The sequence below is a fragment of the Mastomys coucha genome, unplaced genomic scaffold (genome assembly GCF_008632895.1).
Source record: "Mastomys coucha isolate ucsf_1 unplaced genomic scaffold, UCSF_Mcou_1 pScaffold9, whole genome shotgun sequence".
Lineage (NCBI taxonomy): Eukaryota > Metazoa > Chordata > Mammalia > Rodentia > Muridae > Mastomys > Mastomys coucha.
The window spans coordinates 103,314,911-103,330,349 of record NW_022196915.1 but is presented as its reverse complement, the minus strand read 5'-3'; the positions used below and the strand labels follow the sequence as shown (position 1 = coordinate 103,330,349).

General features: G+C 45.3%; 1 protein-coding gene across 1 annotated transcript in view; it reads left to right on the top strand.

Annotated features, from left to right (window-relative positions):
- Abcc4 (ATP binding cassette subfamily C member 4) overlaps positions 1 to 14,876 on the top strand; it is a 230,203-nt gene extending 215,327 nt beyond the window's left edge. Inside the window, exons 30-31 of the mRNA XM_031361046.1 lie at positions 8,770 to 8,904; positions 13,182 to 14,876. Of these exons, the coding sequence (XP_031216906.1) occupies positions 8,770 to 8,904; positions 13,182 to 13,289 (243 nt within the window). The 3' untranslated portion in view covers positions 13,290 to 14,876. The remainder of the gene's footprint in view (positions 1 to 8,769; positions 8,905 to 13,181) is intronic.
- The last annotated feature ends 563 nt before the right edge of the window (positions 14,877 to 15,439 follow it).

Genomic DNA, 15,439 nt, shown 5'->3' with positions numbered 1-15,439 from the left:
ACCAAGCGTCTCTGTAGTCAGTGGTGTTAGTGTTCGGCTTAGTAGCGTCTCCCACTAAATCTTCAAGACCTGTTTTTTCTCCCATTATCTTCGTCTGATTACTCAGTGTGGTTTGACATGACAGGTGGCAGGTTACCATCTGGCCCTTCCCTTCCTTCCTGGCCTCACCCCACTGCACTGCCCCTCTCTCTGCTATGCATGAAGCCACGGTGGTGTTCCCCTTGTCCTTTGGCATGGCTGCCGTCTTTCTGACAGCTGTGCTTTCTTCCCCCTGAGTGTTGGCAGCTTGGCCTGCGGCTAGCAGTGTAGAGAGAGAAGTGAGTGGGTTTGGCTGAAGTGGCGGACTGGGGCTAGCAGTGTAGAGAGAGAAGTGAGTGGGTTTGGCTGAAGTGGCAAACAGTGTGACTAGACTTTGACTGAATGTGGAATGTGGGAGGAGAGAGGAGTCCACATTGGTTGCCAAGGGGATCACCCGAGCCCTGGGGTACGTGGGTGAGACCAGAGTGAAGTCAGTTTGGGAAGGGTTGTCTTGGAACACATGATTTTGGGTTTCCCTGTGACATTGGTCCTCTCCCTCAGAACTCCAGTGTGGGGAAGTCATCAGATCATGTCCCCTGGCCACAGAGATATCAGAGACAAGGCATCATCAGAGGAGACTCCCCCGAGAAGTAGAAATATGGTCAGTTGAGCTGCTTTCTGTCGTAAGAATTGCATGAGGTCCCAGCTTAGGGGACCCAAAAGACATGCATCCTCTTCTTTCAAAGATGGGGCCTTAGATCCTGATATATCCAGCCAGGGTGAAGCTTCTGTTGTATTTTAGAACTTTTGATCATCCCCCGACTTTCAACTTGGTAGAACACCAGTGTGCCTGCCAGTTTTCTCTAACTCCAACAAAACACCAAAAATAACCAGCTTTTTAAAAAAGAAGATTTGTTTGGCTCCAGAATTGGAAGTTTCCGTCTGGGATTATCTGGTTCTGTGGTGAAGTGGTGCATCATGGGAGGATATGTAGCAAGGCAGAGCTCTTCAGCCATGGCCAGGATGCAAAAGAGACAAGGAAGAGCCGAGATCCCAGAGTCCCCATCAGGGGCACAACCACAGTGTCCTCAAAACTCCCAAAGGTTCTACTGAATCCCAGTTAGTATCACTGTGGCCACTAAGCTTTGAATCCCAGTTAGTACCACTGTGGCCACTAAGCTTTGGATCCCAATTAGTACCACTGTGGCCACTAAGCTAAGGCAGTGGCCTTTGGAGACGTTCAGGATCAAATTGCAGTGGGTGTTCTTTGTCTAACCTTTAAAGTTTGGAGCGTTTTTGCTTTAGAAATGCCTGTTTCTAACAGTTCTAGAGTTCTAGAGACGTGTGTCTTAATCACGCTGCTATTGCTGTGAAGAGACACCAAGGCAACTCTTCGAAAGGGAAGCATTTAACTGGGGGCTTGCTTACAGGTTCAGAGGGCTCGTCCCTGATCATCATGGTAGGAAGCAGACGGGCATAGTGCTGGAGCTGCAGCTGAGACTTTTACATCCTAGGCCGCAGGCAGAGGTGGGTGAGGGTAGTCCCCTACCTGGACCTGGTGTGGGCTTTGAGATTTCAAAATAACAAGGCCACACCTCCTAATCCTTCCCAAATCAGTCCACTATTGAGGGACCCAGCTTTCAAACCTATGAGCCGGGGGGGGTGGGGGGGGGGGGGGGGGGGGGGGGGGGGGGAGAGCATTCTCATTCAACCACCACAACATACCAATCGACTGCAAAGCCTGATGGGCCAGGGGCCAGGGGCCAGGCTCAGGGAGTGGCTAGGGAAGTGCTGCTGCTGAAGGCCATAAGCGACAGCAATGTCACCATCAGGTTGAGTGCTGAAGGTTAGTGGTTCTACTTCCTTGCTCCATGAACACTCTGCGAGCGGATGGGAATGGTTTTGTTTACTGGGAGTAACAAAAGGCTTGTTAGGAAACAGCTGTGGCCTAATTAATGGCTTTGTTTATGTTTTGCCTTTCCAAAGGGATTTTTTTTTTTAAACCAGTTTTGGTTCATTAAGCACCATTAACATGCTAGGCTTAGGATTCTCTTCTATGAAGATGTTCTCTCAATTTTAACTTTATTAAACATGGTACTATAGTCACTACGACAGCTAATTTAATCACTCCCATTTGCTCAGTTGCCACACGCCAATGGGGCAAGGCTGACACATTAGAAATCTGCCTCCTCCTCCCGATACTCAGCACTGTCTCCACGTTAGACTCGGCTTTCCCACCTCGTTCTTAGGACTAACTGGCTACCTGGCTTCTGCTTTCCCTGCAGCTGATAGCAGAGCTCCCTTCCATGCCCTGCGCTCTCAGTCCACACAGCTCTGGGCTCTCCCAGGAGCAAGAGCAAGAGACGCCTGAGTAAGGCCCACAGCTCTTACCACTGCCTGCGTTAGCGGCTGTCCCTGTCTGCAATCAGGGAATTCTAGGGAATTAGATTCTGGACAACCACAGGCTCAGAGTCTCGGGTTGTGGCTCCCTGTTGACGGGCCACACTGTGGTCTTATAATCGTTACCTTTCTTCTTAGTTGTTTTCCCAGATAAAGTAGAACTATAGTCACACACCCAGCTTGAAAAGCAACGCGAGTCAGAACTAACCAGACTTTTCCTGAAGTCTCTTTTTCACCTTCGAGCAACTTTTCTCCGATGAGTCTACTTGGCCAAAACTGCACCATTGAAAAAGGAGAGAACGGAAAAGAAAATGTCCCATCAAAAAATATGCTTACAGTTTCAAGTCAAATGTTCCGAGTACAAATGACTAACATAGAAGTTCAGACTTCAGAAGAAGGAATGTAAGAGCGAGAGGCGAGGTGTGGAGATTAAGGCTTGCGTATTGCTCTTGCAGAATAGAAGATACATCATTTTATAAAGCAATTTGATTTAATCCCTTAGTCTTTTGCATGAGAGAGACCTGTATTGTAAAACTGCAATCTCCTTTTTTCTTTAATGTCAGGAGTGGTTTATGCCCTGTGGATAAACTGGATTAAATTATTTTGAAATGGGTCCATCCAATTTCCACATCTGGGACAACTACCCGGACTCTGCAGAGATGGAGGTCTGATAACTCGTCCTTGCTGAGCTTCTGTAACTAGCTGACTCATCCGATATATTTGTCCTTAACCTGCTAGACAGCACTGAGCAATTTTGAAGTGGTTGTTCCTGGAGAGAGCTGGGTTGAGGCATGGCTGTCAGATAAGCATTAATGTGGGATTTGGTTTACAGTTTATTTGGGTCTAGGAAGGGAAAGGACCTAAGCAAAACATTCCAGGACACTTTTCTTATTAAACAAATCAAGAGAAGAATGAAAAAAAAATTTACTTTTTTTCTCTATGCACAGAGAACATTAGGAACAGCTTTATGTTTGTTTGTTCTGAAAAACCTAAATTATTTGATCACAGTGGCTGAGTATATATGAAGGTGTGAGCCTGGCTCTCAACACCCCGCAACCATATGCATCCAAATGTGACTCTACAGTAACTGCCTATTCCTCTGTCCTTTCTCTTTGCAAGTATTTACAGAGCTTGTGCCTTGAGTCTCCCTTTAAACTCTGTCTTGCCTGTAGCTGTCAGTTTGAAGCATGTGACTTCTGATTCCTTGTCTTCCATTCTGTATCTCCGCCATCCTGCCTCACCTGCTCCCAGTGCATGCTGGACTCCTCCCCACCATCCTGCCTCACCTGCTCCCAGTGCATGCTGGACTCCCTCTTGCGGTCTCACATCCCCACCAGTGGGCGTGGCCCAGCTGTGCCTGAGAGAGCGTCAAGTCCTTTTTTCTTTTATTGGATATTTTATTTATATTTCAAATGTTATCCCCTTTCCTGATTTCCACCCAGAAACCCCCTACCCCATCCCCTCTCCTCCTGCTTCTATGAGGGTGCTCCTCCACCTATCCACCCACTCCCACCTCCCCGCCCTCACATTTCCCTATACTGGGGCACCGAGCCTTCACAGAACCAAGGGCCTCTTTTCCCATTGATGCCCAACAAGGCCATTCTCTGCTATATATACAGCTGAAGCCATGGGTCCCTCCATGTGTACTCCTTGGTTTAGACTCTGGGAACTCTTGCAAATACAGAGACAGTATGAAGAAGAGATTGAAAGAAAGGTCATCCAGAGACTGCCCCACCTGGGGACCCATCCCATATACAGTCACCAAATGCAGACACAATTGTGGATGCTAAGAGGTACATGCTGACAGGAGCCTGATATAGCTGTTTCCTGAGAGGCTCTGCCAGAGGCTGACCAATACAGAAGCGGATGCTCACAGCCAACCATTGAACTGAGCATGGGGTCCCCAATGGAGGAGTTAGAGAAAAGACTGAAGGAGCTGAAGAGGTTTGCAATTCTATAGAACAACAACAATATCAAACAACCAGAGAGTCAAGTTTTTGACTTTGGTTTTCTGCCACTGCGCATTGAGAACTTGGTACATGTGGATGGTGCCGGGCTTTGGAGACTCAGCAGTGAACTAGAGAAGTCTTGCGACCCCACTGTGGGGTTGGCTCATGGGATACGCGACAGCGTGTCTCCAGTCAGGGCTCATGCTGTCTGTCTTGAATGCGCAGTGTTCTCCCATCTGAGTTTTCATGTGTCTGATGAGCCGGTTTACTGGTCCACTCTGCTCCTTTGCCCCTTCCTCCCTGAGGATCTTCCTCGAGCCTTCCTTCCGCTGCCAGCTCCTGCTTGCTTGTCTCCATGTTTTTGGTTTTGAGCTTTTGTGATGCTCGTTTAAATATCTTTGGCTGTCTTTAAGAACAGGCTCTGTGAAGGCTCCTTTGCTTCTAGCACAGTAACTACCTTAATGACATGGATCACTGTGTGTGATAACCGCGCTGAGTGAATGCGAAGCTTGGAGGTCACCTGAATTGGCTTCCCATCCATTTTGCCTTCCTGTAACTCATTCATTCTTGATCCTGAAAAGGGGAATAAAAATTGTATTTTTTTTTTTCATTTGGGACTATATACCAGGCCGACAGGTTATAATCTAAATCCTCAGTATGATAAAATTGCACTGGACTGAACAAGTGACAAGTTTCTGATTAGAGGTGTGTTTTCTTGAATCAGGCAGAGTTATATTATCCAAATGAGGAGGTGTGATTAAAAATTGTTTTCATTTCTCCTTGTTGTTACTTTACATCTGATTATAAATGTTATATTCTGGGTACCCAGATGGCCATGAGTCCCAGAAGGGTTGCCTCCAGCCACAGCCAAGTCACTTAATTCCTCTGATGTGACGTCAGTGCTCATGTCAGATTGGGAACACGTGACCAACCATCATGTTCCTCTCTGAGGAGTCTCCATTCCTCAGACGGTGCTGCTGTGTGATAGATGGTAAAGGCAGATGTTAACTTACTTGTGTGTGGGTTAACACTGATGACGGTAGAAACTGGAAATGGGCAAATAATCCCATTTTATGTTACTTCTTGAGGACAAAGACAGATGCTGGGAATGTAGCTCAGTTGGCAGAAATCTTGCCTCGCATGCCCCAAGCAATGGGTTTGTTCCTCTGAACACTGCAAACCAGGTGTGGCGGCTCACAGCTGTGATCCCAGGTGTTGCAGCTCACAGCTGTGATCCCAGGTGTGGCAGCTCACAGCTGTGATCCCAGCACTGGAGATGTACGCACAGAAGGACCTAGCAACTGCAATCCCAGGTGTGCTCTGTTACTAGAGAGTGAGCCAGTGTGAGCAGCAGGACAGCTTGTCTTGTGGTTTGTTTTGATGCACTTGTTTCCTTGTTTTATATGTATGCTCCTATTGCCTGTGGAGGCCAGAAGAGGGCAGTGGAGCCACTGGGCTGGAGTTATAGCTAGTGTGTGTGGTCACGTGTGTGCTGGGAATTACCTAGAGTCCACTGGCAAGGTAACCTGTGCTCTTAATCACTGAGCCATCTCTCTAGGCAGGACTCTTGCCTTTTAAAAACACAATAAAACTATCCCTTGCAAAGATTTCTCTTTTGTCATTAATCTCATTGGACCATGTTTTTGCTACATGGCACTTAAGTATCAGGACATGCCACCTCCAGCTCTTAGTTCATTCATTTATTTGGGGTGACAACATCCTGGTTCCTTTTTAAATACTGTGTGTGTGTGTGTGTGTGTGTTGTGTTACTAGAAACTCCAGCACTGTGATAAAACATGTCAACACCACATTTAAAAAGTCTGTCGTAGTCTACATTCTCAAAGTGTCATTATGCAAATTGTTCAAAAGTTCTAGGGCTAGGGATGTGTCTCTTCCTTGCCGGGGGTCACTTTGGTTGAATGACGCCTGAGTTAACTCTCTACCAGCAAAATAAGTAATTATCACAATTCAGTCCTACGCCTCCAAGTAAAAACTCTCCAACTGGGCTGAAGCCATGGATCAGTGGTTAAGAGCATATTCAGGCCTTACAGGGAACCTGAGCTTGATTCCCAGCACCAACGTGCCGTCATCCACAACCACTGGCTACTTCAGCTCTCAGGAGATTCAGCCTCTGACCAATGTGGACAATTGCAAATGCACGTGTGTACACACACACACTCACATACACGGACACACACAGGGATAAACATATACACACAGACACACACACACACACATATACACAGGGACACATAACACCTATACACACACATACATATGCATGTACCTAAGAAAATAAATAAATATTTTTAAATCACTAAACTTCTCAACAAACTGAAGTACAAATTATTAAGTTGTTGATACTGCGAAGGCAGGAAGTATTTTGTATCAGTGGTCTTTCCGGCACTTCTGTTATAAGCTCCCCTGCCTTCTTAGAGTGTTTTCTGAGTGTGCCTTTAGAAATGATGGTCACTGTTGAGGTCTGCCACTCTGAAGTCATTTGTATGTTTCAGACACTGTGTGGGAAGGGGAAAGACCCATCTCACATTCTCATACATTCAGTAGGAACTTAGATGGGCACAAAAGAGCAGCTGTTACAAACTCAGGCAGTGAGGCTGGAGAGATGACTCAGTGGTTAAGAGCGCTGACTGCTCTTCCAGAGGTCCTGAGTTCAATTCCCAGCAACCACATGGTGGCTCACAACCATCTATAATGAGATCTGATGCCCTTTCCTGGTGTGTCTGAAGAAAGTGACAGTGTACTCATATAAATAAGATGAATAAATCCTGAATTCAGCCAGTCTGTTACAGTCAGGGAACTCGGGGCCTACCTCCAAAGGGTGATTTTAAGTTTACTTTTTGCTTTTGCAGAATAGAAAGCTCATCATTTTATAAAGTAAGTTGACTCATTTACCTAGCCTTTAGCAAAGGAGAGACCTGCATTTCAAAATTGTGATTTCGCCCTTCGTTAACGTCAGGAGGAGTGGCTATGCCCTGTAATGCAATGCTTAAGTAAAATTACACATTCGGGGCATCTAAATTGGCATGCCAAATTATAGGACATCTTAATTATTATGTGGATGTGACAGATTCAATTATTCTTGAACTCTTTTGAAAAAGCTGCCCTTAGCAGCAATTCACAGTAGTAAACAAAAGATTAACAAGAAAAATGCCCTTTAGGAGACTCTATAAATGTTTCCGATTAAATACCATGGGCCAAATGAACTGTAATATCTAGATACGGGAAAACAACCCCAACCCTGCATAGAGTTTGAGCGGATTCTCTCGAGATGGATTTACTCTAAACACAGCCCAGTGAAGAACAGAGTAGGCACCACCTACCTGGGAGCCATGTCCCTAGGTGCGTCACTTAGGCCGATTGTCTCCAACTCTCTCTTCTGTCTGAAACCATTAACCAAAGCCACTAACAAGTGAAAATGCTCCGTGCTGAGCGCCTCCCTCCACCTCTCCATCCCCAGAGTAGATCAATGAGCCATCAACTGGCAGCTAGAGGGAGAGAAAACCAGAAAGGGCAGATACTCAGCCCTGTTCCCTTCAGACCAGGCTGCCCCGTAGTGCCAACTTGAGGTCATCAGAATTATTTTTTTTTTCAGACAGGGTTTCTCTGTGTAGCCCTGGCTGTCCTAGAACTCACTTTGTAGACCTGGCTGGCCTCAAACTCAGAAATCCTCCTGCCTCTGCCTCCCAAGTGCTGGGATTAAGAATCTGAGCTCAGTGCCTCATTCCTTCCTTAGTCTTGTCCAGAGAGAAATGGGATTTCTAGCATTTTTCTTCTGTGCACAGCATGCTGGAGCTGCTTGTCTGTAGTTTACCCAGGGTTGACTGTAGAAGGGAATTCATCAGACTTAGCTGCTGCGCCCCCACCCCCACCCCTCCCTCTCCGGAAGCACTTCTCTCAGCGACTTTTCAGATCCTATCAATCCGGCTTGGTGATCTACTCTCAGGTGGCTTGGCTCTTCTGACATGACCCATGTTCTAAATAAACAGGTTGGATTTCTTCAGTCTGTAGATCTCCTGGCTCTGCATGTGCATATGCGCACCCCTCAAAGCTCAGAGTCCGAGGTTCTAAAAGCACTCGCAGACTCCCCTAGCAGCCTTGGCAGAATGCATAGAACATAGACTGCCGCGCACCCCATAATAATCGTCTAGAACTTTCATTTTTCTAACTTCCCTGTAACATTAAAATAATAAAAGGTCAGGCTGGCCTTTGTTTGCCTGTAGCTTGGGGTAATCAGACCTTTCAAGGATCCTCCAGGCTACCACCCAAATAGATACTCTGTATTCTCCCCGGCCCCGCCCCTTCCCGAAGCATTGTCTGGGTGATAATATATTGCTACAAGACATTGTGTGTCTCAGTGGGGTTTTTTTCTGCTGATCCCCAGGTTTTGGATTCAGGAAGACTGAGAGAATATGATGAGCCGTATGTTTTGCTGCAGAACCCAGAGAGCCTCTTTTACAAAATGGTTCAGCAGCTGGGCAAGGGCGAAGCTGCTGCCCTCACTGAAACAGCAAAACAGGTGAGTTGGCCCGGCAGCCTTAATTACAGTGTGCCTCACCCATTCCCTCCTCGCCATTTGGCACTAGGGGTCTGGTAAAAAAAAAAAAAAAAAAAAAAAAAAAAAAAAAAAAAAGCACTGTGTGCCTTTTTCAATTATAAGCCTCGGGAGACAAAGCTTCAACACGTGCAGGGTTGTAGTCAGGTCTACCAGGACTTGGCAGGGGCACGGGGAAGGTATGTGCGCATGTGCAAGTGCAAGCAGGCGTGCTCAAGAGGGAGTAAGCCCTGACGGCAGACCCATTACATTGCTTTCCCATTGATGCTTAACACATCGCAATGCAGGTAATGTTGGGATACATCCAGGAAGTTCAGTTAAGGTGAAAATGGAATATGTTTGTTATAAAAAGGTCTACCAGAGAGACATCCAGGTGGCTCCTGTTCTTTTCCTTCAGAATTCGTGAAGAGAACTATTATTTCTTGCTCTTGCCAATCTCCATAAACCTTTGTTGAGTTTTAGGTCCAAAGAAACCTTTGTTTTTCTTCTCCTACCTTCTGGAGAAGATAAATGTGCAAGCAGGATGTACCCAGAATTGATGACACCTTAAGCTGTGGCCTAGTGTGTGGAGTAGAAAAGCCTTAAGACACTCGGGTTGCCTGGGAGCTTTCCGACATGCACACGAAGGTGCCTCGGGTAACTGTGGTCTGGTTTAAGAGACTTACTATCAAACAGCTGTAACTCTAGATTCCACAATACAGGTGTGGTTTTTGACCTTCATTCCTTTATGTATTTCTCAGATTTCTCAACAATATAGACAGAATAAAATCGCTCGGGGTTATGTAACATCTTAAGTATCTATTAAAGACAACAGAACAAGAAACCATGTTCTAGTATCCTGCCAGTCCTTTATTCACAACTAAAGCCTAGGCTCGCTTTTACTGCCGTGCCAGCCCTTTGTTGTAGGGGCTGGGAGGTGGCTCATTAATTAAGAGCATTTGCTCCTCAGTCATGAGGGTGAGTGTTTGGATTCCAGAACTCATTTAACAAGCCAGGTGTCCCAGTTAGGCATCGTGTGCACACTCTATAGGCGTTCCTAATCACACAGACGCACCCTGACACATGAATAAGTAAAACCAATTTTTAAACTGATAAGTTAATGGGTTATGTGTTTATAAAAGAGTTGTGTTGGCTACTACAGGCTAAGAATGTGTGAGCATTCCACATTTTCACTTTGTCTTGATCCGTCCTTCCTTTCACATATCTATCTACAGACCTCTCTTTTCATTATTGTTACCACTTTTTACTTCTGAATAAAATGGGTTTTTCCCAATCACATGGCTGTAGGTTGGTTGTGGATTGGACATTGTTCCAGATGGGAGTCTATAAACTCTATTTCTCTTTATCTTAGATAGTTTAAGGTGATTTCTAAAAGAGTAAGAGTTTGATAATTCACTGCTCAATAATCTGAAGAGCAGGACTAAGTCTCTGGTGTTGACAGTAATCCCAGTGGTGGGATCTGACTAGATCTGCCTTATGGCTGACGTGCAGGAGGTCTTGAGAATCACTGTGAGTGAGGCTAAACTGGCAATCTGGAGCCAGCTTTCAGCACGCCAAGTGGTATGTTACCAATGCAGTGTAAATAAAAGCCACTGTCCTCCTCTGTCCACGAGGAAAAAGTTTTGTTTCCTTGTGATATAGAATGCTCTGTTGCCACATGGTACCTGATGGGCTAGGGAATGGCTGACCTTGGCTTCAGCCCCCTTCAGAGAAACTCTGTGAAAAGAAACTAAGCAAAGGGAAGGAAGAGCAGCCAAAGATGATTCCCCCCAGACCCGAGCGGGTGAGTCTGTGGTGGCAGGGTCTCTCTGTCTCCTTTCCCCACATCCTGGTGAGGCATCGTTACCATCTGCCACAGGAAGAAGCTGAACCCAGCTAAGGTTTCAGAGTCATAGCCAGCAGGCCCTGGTACCCAAAGCCCCAGGCATCTCCTAGCCTGCCTCTGTCTTCCTGCCTCCCAGACTACCAAATTAACTCCGTTAACAATGTCTCAACAACAGGCCTGGGATTCTGCAAAGATCATATCAGAAGGCCCACAAAAGGGAAGCAAAGCCGAACTGTTTTCACGGTTCCCTTAAGGTGCTTTCCACGCACTGAGGGGTTGCTTCCCCGAGCAGCCGTCACTAACACACCCAGCACTTAGCTCCGCATGTTGTCAGCCTGCAGTTTGTAGCCATTAATTAGTTCCTATGAGGTAAGTCTTTGTTATCTCGTTTTTACAGATGAGGCAGACAGTGTGGAGGGAGGCTAAGTAGATGTTCCATATCAGCTGGGTATACAGGAGAAAGACGGAAGACTGGTCCCTTGAGCCTAGGCTCAGCCTGCAGCTTGAAGGCCCGATAGAGAATGTCAGCCATCTTTTGTCTTGATCTCATGTAGATGCTGGGAGGCTGGGAGTCTACAATTGGTAGCATGTCTTGCCTGGCATTCATGAATCTCTGGATTCAATTCCCAGCACCACATTGTTCTCTGTTTTTAACAGACATAGTGATGGTGACACGTGCTATTATCCCAACATTTGGAGGTGGAGGCAGGTATTGAGAGTTCAAGGTCATCCTCAGGTCTATGATAAATAGTTCAAGGCCAGCCTGAGATACTTGAAACCCTGTCTCCCCAAAATTAAAACATTTTAAATTAAATTTAAGATAAGATACTCGGTCTCAACCATGCCATTATCCAGAATGTGTTATAAACATGGTAGGAAAAATTCAAGTCAGGGATTTTACACAACCAAAATGGTTCTCAGCAAAGTGTCTCCGACTGGAAAATCCAGACCTTTTTAGTTAACATTCGTGGGTGTATTGCCTGCATGTATGTGTAAGCATCATGTGAATGCAATGCCCACCAAGCCCAGAAGAGGGCATCAGGTCCTCTGGAACTGGAGTTACAGGTAGTCATGACTAGTCCTGTGGGAAATATAGAGTCTGTAGGTGGAGGCTATGGGAAATTTGAATACACAGACACGCCAAAAAGAACAAGTTCTTTCTGTGTTTGAAAGCATGTGCCATGGAAATAGTCTTGAGGTGTGTTGCAGCTGGATCTTTCTTCTTAAGCGACATTCCCTTCATAAATGGAATCTCCCATGTTGTGGTGTTGCGGGAGAAGTTTGCAGGCTACCCAAGGGAGACACATTTGGTAAGGAAGTAGGCATCAGTGGCCTCAATGCCTGGGGAGCCCAACATTCCCATTGATAACTTTGTGGACGGCACTTCCGAGTATAAATCCACAGCTGGGGGTTTGTAAAGTGGATCCTGCATCGTGAGACCCAGCTCCTGATGTGTGTCAGCTCAGAGAGATACTACATTTTCTGTTTTAAAGACTCAAACAAAACTTTTCACATTCTCCTTTGAAGGGAAAAAAAAATTACATTTGAAGGCCTTTTTCACGCAAACACATTTGGAGATAAGAGCTCACAAGTCCCGACATTATTTCATTTTGTAATACACATCTGTCAAGGAATCCAGATATGATACAGCCGCTAAAAACTGATGATTGCGGAACAGAGAAACCTGACAGCATTTCATGTCCTTTATGTTCTGATTACACGTTTATCAGAGAACCTGAATCTCTTCTATTGCAGCTTGGAATTGGCAGAATTCAGGAATTCAAAGGCTTGGCAAAGAGCTGTCCTATTATTTGGTATCATCTTCCATTTGAGAGAAGTCGCCTGGTTGGGTTATTGTTACAGCATTTGCTTCTCTTTTCATTATCGTGGTCCGCTATCCACAGATCGCGGTTCTATAGGCCCCCCGACGGCCTTGCTGCACAAATTAAGTGCCAGGATATTTCATACATAGAGGCCAGAGTTTCAATGCTTGTCAATCAGAGTTTGTAATATATAGGGATTACAACCTGATATTAGCATCCAAGTCTATTGTGCTCATTTTATGCTCGAAAATGAGAAACTTCAGTACAGATGCCCGATCGCCTGGCCTCTTTGTCATCCTTCTCCCCCACCCCCACCCCTGTTTTTAATTTATCTCTGGGTTTTGAGTCAGTGAAATGATTTAGCTTATCAGTTTAATGGCATGATAAAGCGTATCTGTGAATCAAAGTGATCAGGACTAAAGTGGATCTCCTCCATGTCGTTGGGCATTCGGCCCTGCCGTGCTGAGAGGGTTTGGTCGACGTTTAGCAGTGTGTGCTTGCCTGGGCTCCTAATTGCGCCTCAGTGGGTGCTGAGATTTCCAAGAGGAAGGCTTGAAAGTGTACTCATGTCCTGGGTTTGCCTCTTCCCACAGGTGTACTTCAGACGGAATTACCCAGATATTACATTCACCAGCCCCGTGGGTATGAATACCTCCAATGGACAGCCCTCGGCCTTAACAATATTTGAAACAGCATTGTAACCACCAGGACGTTGTCAAGTCTGTCTTGAAGGTGCACTTCATAGACTACAGCACACCAGGTTTTCCTTCTGCAACAAACCCTTCACAGACAAGAGGCTGGTGTCTTTGGATTTTCCCCTCCGACTGTACTCTGTGATTTCAGGTTCCAACAAAATGGCCTGTTGTTTTATTTAAAAGTTCCTGCTGTTCTTTACAAATCCAGTTCTGAGGTGCAGGCCACCGATAACAGATGTCTACCAGGTTTTGTGCCTTAAAGACTTGAGGGCCGAAGCCCGCTCATTTTATAAGCTGTCACCGTGGGCTGCTGCGTCCTCTTGCCTTAAAAATACTCTCTCCAGGTGTGTCAGGGACTCTGTTTACTTGAAGACTGTGTGCAGTTGCCAGTTTGTCTCCCTGCTTTGACTTAGCTAGGACTCATTACTTCCCTACAAAGACCTCTGGTTAAAAGAGAACAGAAACAACAACAAAAACAAAAACCCATATAATTTAACTTTGCTGGAGAGAGATTATCCCACCACCTATACATATAACAAAGACATATGTCTAATGTATGGAAGACATTCATGTTGGGAAATCAACTTCTGCTTTCTCAGAATGGGAGGCTGGGTGGAGGTTAGGAGCCCCTCCCCCTTCCATCTGTGTGAGCCCCTTTGGGCTGCTCGTGCACTGATAAACTGGGCATCATGACACTTCCCCTGGACAGTGACTCTCCGATTCACAATATTAATCTTATTTGGGTTCTGGTTTACAGAAGGTAAAGCTCCTATTGGCTGCAAGCCTTCGTGAAATCCTTCCAAATCGACACCAAAAGCTCTCTCCAGCTGGTGAAAACCTGAAAATTGTTACAGTCATCAGCTGAATGTTCTCAGGATACTGTGCACAAGCTTCACTTTCTAGAGCCCATCCAGATTAGTTTAGCTCTGACCACTAATGGCAGGTCTTAAGGACCTTCTCATTAGTCAGTCAACAAACCACAACACTTCCTAGGACCTGATGTATTTTGTGTAACTAAATTTTTCTGGGTGGTGGCAAAGGTCAAGTTCAAGTTTCTAAAGGTTTTACTGTCATAATTTAAAGGGGAGTCTGGATGGCCTGTCACAATAAACCATCCTCAGGTTACCTATGTTAACATATAGACACACTCACTTAGGTGCATATGTGTGTATATCAACAACATATATATCAGGTTTTTAGACTGATTAACACGACAAAGCCTGTTTTATAAAATGGAACCTCAAAAAGCACACATACACCAAACCACCAAGAACCACGTGGGGCACAGTGACTGTTTGACTCTTGGTATTCAGAAGTCTGTAATGAATGTAATAATGTTTAGTCCAGTAAATGATGTACATTCATCCTTTATTGGTAGTCACTGTTTATATTTCAAGAGACTGAGATGCAATGTTGACAATATTAAGGTCTGTTTGAATATTTAGAAATGTCTTAATGTATATATGTTTATGTTTATTTGGTCTTTTAGAGATTAAAAGCTGTCATACAAATGTGTTCCTATTTCATTTCTATTTTTACACCATCACAGGACAAACCAAATTCAATTGAAATAAATGACAGTTTTCATCCCCATTCAAAGATCTGTTTATTCTTTGAGGGATTATGAACTGACTCATGTCCTTGCTGGTGAAAGCCAGCGAGCTTTTGTGAGATCAAAAGGTGCCTGCCACCACCACCTGTTTCTTTTGGCTCCTTGAGTGTACCAGATAGTCTACATGGAGGCGTGGGCTGCAGACAGCCTGAAACAGTTGCTGGTGGAGCTGCTGAAGCTGTCAGGTAACTCTCCTTTCTAGAGGAGGAACATTAGCTTACACCCCAGGCTTGAACAAACATCAGATGGATACAGTTTGGGGTTTGGTTTTTTTTAAAGGTCACTTTTCCCTCACACTAACAGGAACTGCTGTTCCATTTAAAGCACTGTCGAATGTTGGTTCTGAGCGTGGGCAACCTAGGCCAGCAACTTCGTCTGGAAACTTGTGAGAATTGAGATTTGTGGCTTAGATCTACGAGAACCAAACCAAACCAAACTGTGGAGATTGGTGATCTTATCTAGGAAGCTTTAGCTTTATTTCAATTCAGAAAACAATCAATCATACAAACAAAAGCCCGCCTCAGCTGGTGCCATAGAGTCTTAA